Raw genomic sequence first — 16,588 nt, 5'->3', positions numbered from 1 at the left:
GCCATCTTAGACGCCATCTTAAAAATAACCACTTTCCCGGATCCGGATTTCGATGGATTTTTAGTATGTTATTCCTGAGATCAAATAGTACCAAAAATCGTTGACAAACATTTTTGTTACAAGTTTTGGGGGTCAGAATAGAGTAAAAATGGGTGTAGAATTGCGGCCATATTGTTTTTGCCAATTTGAGGATTTTAACATCAAAATCAAGGTTGGCAAACAGCAAATTTGGACTCAGCGCCCTCGAATTATGCTAAAACACTTCTCAATTCAGCATTAACACGATTTGCCTAAGGCAGTCTACTTTTCTCAAATCTGGACCTGACTACCATTGCAATCGGATTATGAATCTGCTTAGGCATTTATATAGCGCTATCTATCTAGAAATATATCATTCCAAGGCGCGCTTTTATTATCATTATTACCCCGGCTATGGCTCGAGCTGCATTTCACTGCTCCTGCATTCAAATATCATGTGTAATACTGTATTGTGACATGCTCGATACATGCCTGCTTTTATCAATTCGTCAATTTATCTTTTTTGTAGCTGAATCTATTTCGGACGGAGTGGAGGTGCCCGACGCTGGAGAAGAACATGTAAACGCTAGTAAGCAAAATGAGATTGGTAGCCTGGTCGAGGAAATGCTGAAGGAACAGGTTCGCTTGAAGGTAAGAACTTGCTACCTTGAACTTTGAAGAATAGCTACATGTATTCTTGAATGAAAATTTTCTGAAAAATTTATCAGTGTGAAACAATGAAGCAAATTATATTGACTAATTATTATTTTTTCCATGATAAATAAAAATGTATTCTAGTCGGGCAGCATAGCACATGATTTAACGGCTACTTCGACGGTTGAACCAATTCAACTTTTAAGTTGATCGATGACATCACAAACATGACAAAAAAACCCTTGAACTGGGTGTCAAATTTCTAATGGTTATCTTGACCATGTGAGCGGTCAATATGGGGTTATTTTTAATGCCCCGATTATGTTGGGTAACACGTAAAATGGGTTGTCTTGTTATGTTAAACACAAAAAAGGGACCATATATCCTTGACCTCCCGTTAAAAAGTTATGAGTCAAAAGGTCAACGAACTTTCATTTGAAGATAACATACACTAAAATCGGTTTGAAAACTCATTTTTTGTGGGATCTTAGCTTTTTTGTGTGTGAAAGTATCTATCTGAGAAGCCCTTTTTCTAGAAGACTAACAATGGGGTTAAAGGAGCTTATTTAGAAACAAAACACATATAAAGAGTTAGACGTCGAATATATTGAGTGAGGTATCAGGATATTGCAGAAATGTCTTGAAACGACTTGACAAACCCTCACCAGCAAATTGTATGTGGCCTTAAAATTTAACCATGTTAACGATGTTTTTAGTCATGTGAGTGTCTTTCGGAGATTCCTTATTAAGGAATTCCATTCAATTCAAGTTTAAATGTAGGGAAAGTATATGCATCTTAATATATTAATGAAGAAAGTCTTTAAAATCAAGATTAAATTTTACCACATCATATTTGCGAAATCAGGAAATATTAGCTGAAAATAACTATTCTTATAATTGTGATTATCACTAACACAAATGGCATATGTGGGACAGTGTATAAATATTTTTTTGGAAAAATATCCGACTTATTGTGGAATCCTTTCCTTATTTTGTTCATTTCTCAGCAATTACACATTTTCCAGACGCATTTGGCACATATTTTTCATGTATACTTACGAACACTTGGGAGGTCATTTTTTCGGCTTTTGTTCTAACTCATTTTGAGATCGTTACTACAACGTTAATTTTATTTGGTGTACTGATGTGGTATATGACTATTGATTTCTGGAGCGAAGAAGTAAAACCCATTCCTGATCATGCGATGCCATTAACACGACTTGTCAAAATTTATCAAGCACCTTTCCCACAGCATACTATGTGAAACCAAACTTTTTATACCAGTTCTCACTATAGTGATGATAGATAGGTGCTGATTGTGTTATTCTTTTGTCATTTGTGGTTTCTTCTTATATTTGCTGAACTGCCTGGATGTTGGTAGAAAGAATAATCATGTCATTAAAGTAAGTAAAAGAAAGATTGTGGAGCATTTTTAAAATTCTTATTCAAGGGTATATTCAAGAATAATTTACTCTACTCTTCAATCGAATCCTGTCGGTGTGCTTTTGTTTTTATGGAGCTACTATCCTGTTTCTCCTTTCACCAGTTTTCAATTCGACTTGCTCATCATTTGCTTTGGTCATCCGTCCGACACTGTAACATCATGATCATGATGTGTGTAATTTGCAAGTGACGGAATCCTGGTGCGGAAGATTCTTGACTGAGCGTCGAAGATTATTAAAACGTCTACCATTAATAACGCACATTAACGATGACAACTGCATCCAATGCGCATGACGAGTATACTTTGATGTACCTAGATGGCCATACCGTCATTTGCTTAGGCCAAACATTTGGCAAACCTAATTGAAAAAAAAATAAATTAACAAGGTCTGACTCTAAACAGTCAGGCAACTTTGCATCGAGGTCACCAGCAATAATATAAGATTGGGTTTTAAAACTTTTAAGCCAAAATATAGGCCTACCTTGTAAACTAATTATGATCCGTTACACTATTATACACCTAAAGCAAAAGCAAGACATATCACCCTTAATGAACAATTTCAATGCCATTTATTTATTTCATTAATGGGTCATTCCATCTGGATTCACCCAGTGGTTGCACCCGACCGTCTCAGAATTCCTTGTAATTTGGTACACATAAAATTCACCATGGCCCACGTACAAAACAAAAAAAATAAGTCCAATTGGTCCGTCGGTTCTCGCGCTACGGCCTGCCCTTTTCTCCTTGTTTTGACAAAAATGGGCGTGACCTTCAACTTTCAATGGCCACTGCGTCGTAATGTGTTGACCAATTTTCATGAAACTGGTACCATTTATTAGGAAATTCAGAGAGGAATCCAAAACATGCATCAAATAATGTATTGGAGCGATTTATAAGGTTGTGACCTTTGACCTTTACTTTGACCTTGAGTTTGACCCCCGGACAAATAATTTTTTAACTTGATTTTCGTGTATGTTAATTATTTGTATGATATTGACAAAACATGTTAAAACCAATGATGATATTTTATTTCTTCACCTTTTAAAACTCTTCCAAAGATACCATGAAATTTCACTCTAGTCCCACATACTAATATTCATGTTAGTAAAAGTGTTTACCAGTTACATGATTTCTTCCGTTATTATACGTTACAGTATGCAAACACATGAAAGGAAATTAAGCTCATCAGTTCACAAATGAAACATTAAACATTTATGCTCATGAATAGGTATTTGTTTAGGCATTTTGGTGTTCAGCAATATATATCATATATATATATACATTCTTGTTAGTAAAGTGTTTACTTTTATCATCAAATTGTTGAGTATATGCCTATTTACTAACAAGAATATATATATATATGATATATATTGCTGAACATCAAAATGCCTAAACAGATACCTATTCTTGAGCATAAATGTTTAATGTTTCATTTGTGAACTGATGAGCTTAATTTCTTTTCATGTGCATGCATACTGTAACTTAAGATTGGAAGAAATCATGTAACTGGTAAACACTTTACTAACATGAATATCAGTATGTAGGACTAGAGTGAAATTTCATGGTATCTTTGGAAGAGTTTTAAAAGGTGAAGAAATAAAATATCATCATTGATTTTAACATATTTTGTCAATATCATACTAATAATTAACATATAAGAAAATCAAGTTAAAAAATTATTTGTCCGGGGTCAAACTCAAGGTCAAAGTAAAAGTCAAAGGTCATGACCCTATAAATCGCTCCAATACATTATTTGATGCATGTTTTGGATTCCTCTCTGAATTACCTAATAAATGGTACCAGTTTCATGAAAATTGGTCAACACATTACGACGCAGTGGCCATTGAAAGTTGAAGGTCACGCCCACATTTGTCAAAACAAGGAGAAAAGGGCAGGCCGTAGCGCGAGAACCGACGGACCAATTGGACTTATTTTTTTTGTTTTGTGCATGGGCCATGGTGAATTTTATGTGTACCAATTTACAACGAATTCTGAGAGGGTCGGGTGCAAAATTGCACATTCATTGGGTGAATTGGCATGGAATGACCCTAATCTTTTTATATATGGTGAATGAACGTATGTCTTTGTTATACACATCGTTCGTATTTGTCTTAGGGAAATACATACTGGAATAGTTTTAGCATGTTCTCGTTCATTATGGCTGTATTATTTTTCTTTATGTTTCAGGAGGAGGAAACTGACAGTACTCATGGTGGTAAAGACGAGGGTGTCTCACTAAATATATGGGACTTCGCTGGACAAGACGTATACTACACGACTCACCAGGTGATTTTCTTTTTCTAAGAATAAAACAGTAATTCATTTTGATTTGTCATGTTTATTGCAAAGTCTCGTAAAAAGTTCATTTTAAATATACTAAAAATAATACACATAAATATAAATGTATAACTTATGTATAGTAATATTAGGCCAAGTTGATATAAGGTGAAAGTTGTATAGTATTAACTGGAGATAACCCAAAGTAGTCATTGGACTTGATTGCAATTAGACCAAACGGTTAGTAGACGAACTGACTATAGGCGAAGTAAGAGACCAAACAGAAATTAGAAAAGGGGGTTTTAGACCAAGTGGCATTTTTCAACTTCAATTTTGACGTGAAAGTATTGTTGATTACTCCTTGGCCAATCAACCACTTATGGGATGTGGCAAGAATATATTTGTAATCGATTGCAAATTTCTTTTGCGAATTCATAACTGATTATGTTTTGTTTGGATAGCGCTTTAGGAAATGTGCCCTTTTTCAAACCTTTCACACACGAATTGGAGAAAGATCACTCAATACCTTTTCTAGACACCTGAACAGTGAAAAAAAGAAGAAGCAGGTGTGAAGAAATTGTTGTCTAGGAAGAAAGCTGTAAAGTAGTCAACAGGACAAACAGTTAATAGGCTTAAGGCATCATTTGTAACGTTCACAGCAATGCTTTAATCATAACTTTGACATGTGTGTTAAGGTAATCCCGTTCAAAACTATGGAACGCCACGTGTGTACGTGCTACGACACTACAATCCTCCTATCTTGCGGATTGAACTCAACAACACAAATATGTGATTTGCTCTTTATCTTTAACACTTGAGAAACATTGTTAACGTTGTGCAAGTACTGTTTGGTTAGCTTATTAACTTGTTAGCTACTGAGCCATTGCATGCACAACGCATATAAGTAAACCAGAATATAAACAAAAACAGAAATTGATTGTTTGATAAATCTGTATCACTTGACTATATGAGAAGATATGTCACTTGATGAGAATAATGCTATCATTTGCATTCATGAAATTAATAATACATGTAGTGAGTTGTCATTGTTTCTCTTAATTATGCTACATGTATGTATTTGAAACTTCATATTTTCATAGACTGTGTGCTTCAATTTTACTGTAGAAACAAGCTGCGTGGATTGTGTGAACACAAAATAGTTTTGTATCAAACATACTGACTACAAATGTCAGAACAAATTCATTTCAAACTAAGCTAACAACAAACTATCTGACCTCTTTTAAACTATACTACAAATAAAATTTTTGCTTGTTTAAATTTAATGCAGAGAGACTTTTCTCTTATAGGATACACAAATAATGTCTTTTGACTTTTTTCCTTAACGCTAAAGCAAATAACACTGTTAGCACATGTCTTTTCCTTGACACGAATAATAGCACAGGACTAAATTCCAAAATAATCATAAAGAAACTTTCTTCTGTTAGTTTGTTCTACTCTGGTATCATGTTCATATACATATAGATATTACTTCCTTTAACACAAAACATGATATACATGTACCAACAATCAGCATGTTTGTCTACCATTCAATTTCTAACTATTTCTGGCTATCTAGATACATTGTACATGTTTCATCTTGCATATAATACAAATCATGCACATACATAATCTAATTCAACCTGTTACATGTACATGTTGACATAAGAAATAACATCTTTCTCCTTAACACATAGAATTGAGTTTTCTTTCACAAATGTATTTTTTTTTTTAACAACAAATGAAATAAGGCATATTGTATGCATATGCATGTACATGTGCCATCAAGCTCAGTTGCCAAACTGTTGCTCTTTGAAATAGGTCTATTTGTCTTGGTATTCTAACAATAACTTCAGATATTGGATTCTGCATTTTTACTGAAACAATGCTGGTTGACCGTAATGAATCTTGCATGCGGTGTATGTACAAATTATGCATATTGATATGATCACGTATGAATAACATTAAACTTACATCGCAACCTGAGATATAAGGCCAAAATGATAACATTGAATAAAATGAGGGACTGCAATCATCAAGTATACAGGTACATGCAATAAACACAATATCAATTGTTATACAGTCAAGTATAATAGTCATTCAGATATCGTGGAGGAGCACGAACGCGAGTGGGATTTCTTCGTGCTACCATAGGAGGAGTTTGGTTTTGAGGATGGGGGTTCGCTATTTGTGGCAATGGCACATCGTAATCACCTGTTGTCACACAAGTGTCATGTCAACCTTTCAGGACTTTGAAGCATGATGAATTTCGCGGTATGAGCTACGAGATGCAACGATTTGCGAACGTTTTATCGCTACGACCTTCAGTCGTCTGGTATCAAAAGGAGTGGTGTATTTACCAATATGCCCATCTTGCTTGACGAGGACATAATCACTAACTTTGATTTTCGATTCACTGATTCTCTGATGCTTTTCTGCGTTTGCTTTTTGCTTCTCCTTCATAGACTTATCGCGATTACGAATTGGACTGTCGTTTTCCACTTGCGATTGCGGTTCAGGTAGGCGAGTGCGGATCGGACGCTGGAACATGACCGTTGCTGGTGGCATGCCGGGTGTGCTATGTGGAGTAGCTCGGTAGTTTCGAAGAAACGTGTACAGCTCTTGTTTCCAAGATTTACGCTCTGCAGTGGATGTGCGAATCACTTTCTTTAGGACTCTCATGAAACGCTCAACTTCTCCGTTGGTTTGTGGCCATCGTGGAGTAACTCTGCGATGGTGGAATCCGAGGTATTGCGCAAACTTGCTGAAATATTCACTGTTGAAAGGTGGTCCATTATCTGTGCGGACTACCTCTGGAACACCGAATATTGCGAAAACGCGATCCAAGTGAGGAATAACAGCTTTGCTCGAAACAGACGTAAGAATTTCAACTACTGGAAATCGACTATAATCATCAATAATGACAAGCAAATGCTCTCCAGTTGGAAGATCAGAGAAGTCAATGCTGACTTCCTTCCACGGGTGGGTTGGAAGTGTAGACATTTGTATTGGCTCACGTGTTGTAGAATTGCTCGTTGCTTGGCATGGAATACACTGACTGATCTTGTCTTCCACACGCATCAATACCGGGGAACCAGACTTTTTCGCGAATCAGCTGCTTTGTGCGAACTACACCTTGGTGCCCTTGGTGTGCGATTGTGATGATGCGATCTCGAAGCGTAGACGGAATCACAATTCTGTGATCACGGAGTAACACTTTTCCGTCTTTTGCGACACTAAGCTCATTCTTCACATTTTTGAAACACTGCAACTCTTGTGCGACTGAGTGCCAACTATTCTCTTCAATTGCCTTGATGCATGCTTGCAAGACATGATCAGATGTGGTCGCTTCCACTATTTCATCCATGATGATCGACTTTGGCACTGCATTCTCGATGATGAAGTTGATGTGCTCTTCCGCGTTTGGCTCAACAATCAATGTACTAGACGATGGATGTCGCGATAAGTAGTCGGCTGGGTTGGTTGCTCCTGGTTGATATTCTAGTACAAACTCATACTGCTGAAGATGAAGCATCCATCTTTCTATTCTCGCTGGTGGAGATGAATGAGATCTATTGAATAATGGCACAAGTGGCTTATGGTCTGTGATAACCTTGAACCTGCTGCCATATAAGTAGATATGGAAGTGTGTAATGCCCCAAGTGACGGCTAGGGCTTCGCGTTCAGTCTGTGAATAACGCTTCTCAACAGATGTAAGTGAACGGCTTGCTAGTGCTACGATGATCGATCCAATATATGACTTGACTTTTGTTGGGCTGGGAGATATGCCTGATGAACTGAAGATATGCCCAAAAAACTCAACTGAAGACTTGTTGAATTCGCACTTGTCACGAGTTAAGTTCTTTTCTCGTAGACGTTGCATGCACCTCATAAGTCGTTCGTTGTGTTCTTGTTCAGCTTTGGCATACACCAAGATGTCATCACTGATGTTGATCACGCCTTGAAGACCTGCAAGTGCAGATTGAATTAGATTTTGGAATTGCTCCGCTCCGCTGTTTACTCCAAAATTCAATCGCTTGTACTGATACAAACCAACATGGGTCGAGAAGACAGTGAGATAGCGTGATGCTTGATCTAGCTCAATCTGATGATACCCTGCATTAAGATCAAGCTTCGTGAAGACTGTTGCTCCATTGAGTTGAGCTAATATGTTGTCGATAGTTGGAGTGACATGTCGTTCCCTCTCAATAGCCTTGTTGACAGCTCTCATGTCGACATAAAGTCTGATTTTGCCTGGTTGCTTTGGTTTAGGCACAACTCGAATTGGAGGAACCCATGGCGTAGGCTCTTGGTGCACGGGCTCAATAATGTCCAAGTCTTGCAAACGTTTCAGTTCAGCTTCAACACTACGCCTAACGTGAAAGGGTATTCTGCGATGTGGCTGAGTTACAGGAGTGACGGATGGATTTACATGCAGCTTGCATGTGACTCCAGTGAGCTTGCCAAGTCCACTGAATCGATCACTGAATTCATCGATAATCGATGGTGCAGCATGAACATTGTACGTTACAACGATCATTTGTTCAAGCGTAGGAGTGTTGGACCATTGTGCTCAGTGACAAAGAATACAGCCGTTTGCGTCTGTGTCTTGTGGCGTACTGGAAGAGAGATTTTCCCCAGAACATCAATGGGACTGTTAGAACCAAATGCATAGACTTGTCTGTCTGTTGGTTCAAGTAGTAGCTCTTGTTTGGAGATAGTGTTGAATGTTTCTTTGCTCATAATATTCACAGAAGCACCGGTGTCAATGACGACAGATGTCATAACATTGTTGATGAGCACTGACACTCTGAGCAATTGATTACTCTCGTCAGATGAGCCAAGAGAAAACAGATAGTCCTCAGAGGTTGAATCTTGAGCTAATTGTGGTTGTGACGATGGTTGCTGGGACATTTGATCCATGACATTGACTTCTGCTTGTTTGAGCTTACTTCGGCACATTTTTGCAAAGTGATTTGGTTTCTTGCAGAATGAACACGTTTTTCCTTGTGCCGGGCATTGATCACTGTGAGGATACTTGTCACCACAGTTGCGACAGACTTTGGACGATTGCTGATGTGGTTTACCTTTAGGTTTCCGATTCGGTTGATGTCTGTTGACGTAGTGCACATCAGAGGTTGTTGCCGCACTTTTCGAGATTTCGCTGGCATGTGCAGTAGCTGCTTCAGCAGCCCTGACGATTGTAACTGTTTGCTCCAATGTCAAATTTGCTTCGCGAAGAAGTCGCTGACGAATGTTGGAATTTCGCATTCCTAGGATTATTCTGTCAGCAATTCAAACTCACATGTTTCAGCCAGTGGCGTAGACAGGTTCGTACACCTGGGGGGATGACTGGGCTGCCAACGCTAGTGAGGGCGCGTAGCGCCCGAGCGAGGGAGCGAAGCGACCGAGCGGGGGGAGGGTGTGGGAGGGGGGTGTCCCCCATCCCATGGTAGGGAGCTTTTGCAATTTTGAACTTGAAATCGTGCAATCTGATGCATACTTAATGAGGTAAAATAACACACACAAGCGCGCACGCACACACACACATACTCACCCCCCCCACACACACACACACGGGTGCGCGCACCACACACATACTACGCCTTGAATGGACAGACATACATCGACAAGATCTACACACCGTGGCATACGAATACAGAATGGACTGACACATAGTATTGCATATTGAACCACACTACGTATTTATTGATCTCTGTGAATTTTGCTGTTACACCTCTTCAGAAAAAAAAAACAATGTCAACTGTGTACACGCAGGTATAGTCTTTGTTGTCTTGATATGGGTATGTGGTTATGAATGAAAACAGCCTCTGTGGCCATTTGTGAATAGAACACATACATGTAAACAACAAACAAATAACAATATGTCTGTTCATTATAAAGCATAATGAATACGTACATACTATGCTTTTTTTTTTACCTCAAAGAAACAGGCATAGTATCCATAGATGGATATTGGCTGGCGGCTCATTAACATACAGATACAAAAAACATAAACAGTATCACTATGATCCATGGAGTAACAATACTGCTCTGTAAGTTTGTGAAGAAATCGGAACCATAACGGCATTGCATCGTTTCAAATTAGGGCATTATTTACTTCTATTTGATCTCAGTCTTATAATAGTAATAATAATAATAATAATAATAATAATAATAGTAATAATAATACAAATAAAAAATAATACTAATACAAATAATAATGCTAATACTAATAGGTTCCTTTTATCTCGCATTTCAAGACAGGGTAAATTCACACTGCGCTTTACATGAAACAAACTTCTTTAAACATGTCAAACTTATGTCTTCATGCATCAATCAACATACTTTAAATGAATACAAAACAAAGTGCATCTTAAATAAAACAAAAATGAATAAATAGTTAACAAGACAGAAAAGATGTAGCTGCTGCAAGCTTAACAACAAACTAATGTATACCAGTCAGTCCTGATATCAGTATTAGTGTAACAATAGTCATATAGTGGGAGCATGAAGTTGAACAATTCATGATTATACATAATTATATATGTTTGTTTGAATAATACTTGTTATAAAGATAGTAGTATGGTACTCTCTGTCACGAATTATTATGTATACTGTTGTATCACATTCATTTTCTATTCTGTTTTAGATTGCGCTGATGCATTTTGCACACAATGTATAATGCCTATAACACGAGTGGGCCAGACCACACATGTATTTCAATAAAAACCGAGTATATAGATATATAAATAAATAAATAAATAAATGCATATAATGTATATATATATGTATAAATATCATATACCTGTAATATAATCTGATATAAACTAATAAATAAATAAATATAATACATATCATATATGAGAAGGTATTGCTAGTACTCGGTTCGTGCCTGAAAAGTAGTCTCGATGAAAAGAAAAAAAGTTGTTGCTTCATTCCCATACCAAAAACAGCTTGATTAACAGTTGCTAATCAGATAATAGAGACATGCGGTAAGTTGGTAAACTTACTTAAGGAGCATTCATGGCTCAACAAACAAACATATCGGTCTCTTAGTCAGTTTTACTTTTGTAGTCTTGCAAATTTGTGTCTTAGAAACCAAATATCTTGTGCCTCTTTTCGTTCCTGCCCAGTAAATACTTGTAAGATTTTCTTTTTTTACCGTCTGAATTGGCTTTCACCGTGTGAATGCGGCTAATAACAATAAACACAATTACAATAATGATGAGGATTATTATTATCATCATCATAATTATTATTATTATTAATATTATAATTGTTATCATTATTATTATTACTATTATTATCATCATTATGACTTATTAAGTAACCAAATATCATTCCCCAAAACCTGGGGGGGGGGGGGGATGATTGTACATGCCATCCCCCCCCACCTTGTGAGGTGGGGGGGGGGATGCATCCCCCTCATCCCCCCGTTGTCTACGCCCCTGGTTTCAGCTAACGATTTGAGGGACGTGACAAAGCTTTCAAACGATTCGCCCTCTCTCTGAACTCTAGTGTTGAAAATATAGCGTCCATAAGTGGTGTTGGCATGCCCTTTGCAGTGTTCCTCAAATTTATCGAGTATCTTTTGGAACACTTTGGAGTCAGCTGCCATGTCCCAGGTGAAGGTGTTATAGAGGTCTACCGCCGGCTGCCCGATTACGGCCAGTAGAGTGGTTACCCGCAGGGAGTCGTCGCGGCTCGCTATCCCCGTCGCCAGCTCAAAATTGCCGAATGCCTGTTTGAACTTCTTGAAGCTCGTTGCCAGATTTGTCGAGTCAATCTCCAGAGGGAGAGGCGGTGGAATGGTGAAGGTTGCCATTTTCTCTCGTCGCCAATGTAAAGTAGTCAACAGGACAAACAGTTAATAGGCTTAAGGCATCATTTGTAACGTTCACAGCAATGCTTTAATCATAACTCTGACATGTGTGTTAAGGTAATCCCGTTCAAAACTATGGAACGCCACGTGCGTACGTGCTACGACACTACAAAGGCACAACGGCAAATATCTGCATCTCACTTCACATCACATCCTCTATCAGAAACTTGGAGTCTATTGCAGTCTTTTTGACAAGGCACACAACATTGTCTCAGAACCAGATGATGAGGAAGACTTCATCAAAACAAGCCTCAAGAAATAGGCCTAACCAGACTGTTTTTTTTTTTTTAATACAGAGCAGATGAAGCCGATAGCCTGGACACCAGGATAAAGAAATATGCTGACTGTTCTTAATATAAAGTTTAATCTCTAGCCATACAGAGGACCTCCAATAAGTGTAATGTATCCGCTACTATCATGACTATGCGCCCGCTCTAGAAACTTAGGGCTCCTTAGTCCTTCCAAAGGACAAACGATCATCTGACGACTCAACAGGGATAACTTCCTTGCCATGATCGCAACGAGGTGTATGTTGGAGAAACTGCAATGAGGTTGGGAATAAGGAAGGCTGAGCACAAACAACAATCACTTATATTCCAAGATTACAAGATAAAGGAAGAGGGAGGCTGAACCAACCGTTTTTAAGTATGCTATTAGTGACCATGTAGCTCAAATAAACCATATAATAAGCCAGATCCGAGCTAAAGATGACAATAAATGCACAGGATGGTTTACAGAGGCAATTCACATCTAGAATAACCAGGCAAAATCCATGAACCGAGACAATGGACAATACAAACTTTCTACTACGATCATTCCAATTCTTACGGGCTGCCGCGCTGCCGATACTTCCCCCATCTAGAGCGATTTAGCACTAGTCTGTAGAAGCCTGCAGAATTGAGTAGTCGGAAGCTCACAAGGTAAAAACCAAATTGATTGTGAAAAGATGACGATTTTTTTAATTTTTATTTTCATATCGTACGGGGTCTTTGTTAGGTGTTTCAGATATAAATAACTTTACACATGACTTGTAACCCTTTCTTTTCCTGAATGATACATCCCTATAGATGATTCAGCACATGAGAATACTTGTAGGTAGTATATTTACGCGACACCTGGTCTACGCAGATATATCAGTAGGCATTGCTCGTATAACCACTTATTCATCATTTCGATTCCATTCTATTTCAGGTTTTTCTAAATTGGCGAGCCATCTATGTGGTTGTCTTCGATCTGAGTAAAAGTTTGGATTCAGTTGTCCCCCCGGAGTCCAGAGACGACTACTATGAGATGGTATTTCTTTATTTTACTTTACCCCATCCCCCAAAAAAGAAAAAAAAAACACTTATATGAATAAAAAAAAAGTAAATAGTGCTTAGCTCATTTGATATAATGACATATCTTTAACCTTTATGCTTCAAATTCACAATTAATTGCTGCTTTTCAGGTTTGTAATAAAAAAACGTTCAAAAAATCGTTTTATTGGTTTTAATTAATATCGAGAATGACAAAGCAATGGAGAATGGGAGAATAAGGGGGGGGGGTGAGAAAGAGGAGAAAAAGAGTGGTGTTGAGAAAGAGTTTTATAAGAAAATAATACACCATTTAAGAAATAAAATACAAACAAATATCTTACATGTATCTAAAATCCCATCCATGCAAATTTGCGATGTTTAAAACACGTTAAAAAAACCCGGGTGTTTCAAAACGTAAAACATAAGTGCATGGTCACATGACCGCTCTCAACCAATTATTTGATTTGGATATCATCCATCAGTCACGTTATTTTTAAAACACGCTTTTTTGTAAAAAAAAAGAAAAAGTAAAAAGTGGTGTTAAAAAATGTATTTTTAAAACACACCATTTAAAACGTGCCAACCCTGCTGCTTTTTAGTTTTTTTAGTACCTGATAATGTAGAATAAGATTTGACAATGCACAGTTAGAATTTGGCGTTTGCATAGACAATAATTTTCTCAATTCCAAAATCTTGCCAATTTAAGAATTGTAGAAATTGTTATAGTTTGAAAATTCAGTATCTCCATACTGATGCAGTACATATTATTCTGTTATATTTTGAATAATTTTCATGGCCCTGTTGTTTTGGAATTTTCAAGAATTGATATTGATGCCAATTAAAGCTCTTTGCCCAATTTGTTCAACATGGTTTACTAGAGTAGTACAAAGCGGACAGTCAACTTCAACTCTACAATACATGCAGAGTACCTGGAGACTACTGTACATCAGTAAAAGTTTTTCTTTAGAAAGTTATTGTGAGTTGAATTAGCACAGTACATGGAAAATGTCTCTAAACAAATTATGTACACGAGGGATCATGTCCGTGAATAGAGCAACGACAGAACAAAATGATAAGTATTTTTTTATATGATGTGAACTTTTCATAAAATGATACAATGCATAGATCAATGTTATCTCAAAAACCACCCTCATCCAAAAAAGCACGACTATCCTAATAGTTTTGATTATCATAGTCCGGGAGCAAAATCTCAAGGGCCCTATTTAACCCTCAATCTCCCGGGGTATTTTGATTCTTGTCATTCCCGGGGGGGGGGCCATTATGGCCCCCCCTTAAGATCTCGGCCGATGATCGCTCGAGCGACGCAAAAATTTGCACGCTGGTTGTGTGCGATGTAATCTACAAGGCTGTATGGTAAAATTTTCCAAAATAATGAGATTTTATTTTATATGAATTAATTATGCTAATTTATGCATAAATCATACTTTTTGCTCTAATTCACTAAATAAAGCTCCAAGAATGCTAATTTTGGGTTAAAATATTCTTTGTAGCATTCTTAACAATCGCAATTAAAAAAAACTTCAGTTTGGAAATCAATTTCTTATGTATTTTATTGTTTTATGAATTTCTTATGTATTTCATTGTTTTTTTACTTTTTGTTTTTTTATTGTTTTTTCAATGGAAATCGTTCCAGACTTAATTCCGATCATAAAAGCAAGGCAAAATTAATTAAATTCAATCAGTAAAAGTAGAAATAATGATACATTTATGAATTTTGGCTAAATACACAATTTGCATTGGATTTGTACATGAAATCACATTTGTGAGCAATTTTGGGTCTGACATGCACTTACATAATGTTGCGTAATGTCGTAACCGCGTATCCGGTCGTCACAAATTTGGTCTCAAAATTTGCGCGAGACTTGAAAGTAAAAAGTCAGTGAGCGGCGAGGTCAAAAAAATTTGCGCAGCGGATATATCGCGAAAATTGTTCGAGGGGGGGGGCCATTATGGCCCCCCCCCCCGGGAGAATTAGGGTTAAGGAGTTCGTACAACCCACACCACAGAATATGTTTGATACCATAGGGGGATATTGTGGACCCTCTAGATTACTGCTAGGTAGGTAGTAGTCTCAAATTGGGGGTATCACCTTTTTTCTACAGTCAAATTTAAAGAGCGATGTAAAAAAGCAAAAAAAAAATGAAAAGATCAATAACCTTTAAGGGTAAGGTGAAATGTAAGTTGCCATATCTCCGCTTGTATATGTCATTGGTACGCCATTCATGTATTGAAATGTTGCTGGGTGATAGCTCTAACGCTACATTAACATTTAAAAGTGAAATTTAGATATCAATCTTTCAAAATGGGAATACACTCATGGCCAATATCCAGTTCCATCTCAAGTAGATATGAAAAAAATGATACGATAAAGTGATTTTGTGTTCTTAAACATGAGGCGCTCTATATAACAACAGTGTGCCTAATAATGATTATTTATAACAGAATTAATATTTAGGCAATATTTCTAAACATTTCAGATATGTTTTAATTTTAACTACTATAATATGTGCTACTTTTCACAATCTTGTAGTGCCATCAATTTGAGATCCAACGCTGCGTGAATCAATTAGCATTTCTTGTTCATTGGGGATATAATCTGATCCCAACCATATTCCATTTTCTCTCTTCAAACTAATTTTGTTTCTAATTTCTTTAAATTTTGAATTCTTTTATAGGGCTCATTGGCCCAGGGGGGGGGGGGGCTGCCAAATTCACCCCATCTTTTTTCCGAAGTTTTTCTATTTCTTGGAAATTCTGCCATTTTGAAGTCCCTATAGAGGCACATAGCATTTCTACTACATAGTAAACCGTCTTTTATTCATTTGAAACCACTTTAAGACAAAGGAGTAATCTTTTATCCATCTGTTATAAATAAAGAGGTGCTGGCAACCTTCTCGCTCAGAGGGACTGCCAAAGTCACCCAGCCATTTTCAGTATTTTACATATTTATGTAAAAATCTACCATTTTTGGGCCCCGTTGAGGCAAAAAGGAAATAT

At 37.2% G+C, this 16,588-nt stretch overlaps 1 protein-coding gene across 1 annotated transcript in view; it reads left to right on the top strand.

The window, feature by feature from the left end:
- The first annotated feature begins 551 nt into the window (after window positions 1–551).
- The window catches only part of LOC135154575 (probable serine/threonine-protein kinase roco4), a 40,486-nt gene continuing 24,449 nt past the window's right edge, over window positions 552–16,588 (top strand). The window contains exons 1-3 of the mRNA XM_064101292.1: window positions 552–669; window positions 4,304–4,402; window positions 13,467–13,568. Coding sequence (XP_063957362.1) covers window positions 643–669; window positions 4,304–4,402; window positions 13,467–13,568 — 228 coding nt within the window. The 5' untranslated portion in view covers window positions 552–642. The remainder of the gene's footprint in view (window positions 670–4,303; window positions 4,403–13,466; window positions 13,569–16,588) is intronic.

This window comes from Lytechinus pictus, chromosome 6, assembly GCF_037042905.1.
Source record: "Lytechinus pictus isolate F3 Inbred chromosome 6, Lp3.0, whole genome shotgun sequence".
Taxonomy (NCBI): Eukaryota; Metazoa; Echinodermata; class Echinoidea; order Temnopleuroida; family Toxopneustidae; genus Lytechinus; species Lytechinus pictus.
This window is presented reverse-complemented; position numbering and strand designations above follow the sequence as displayed.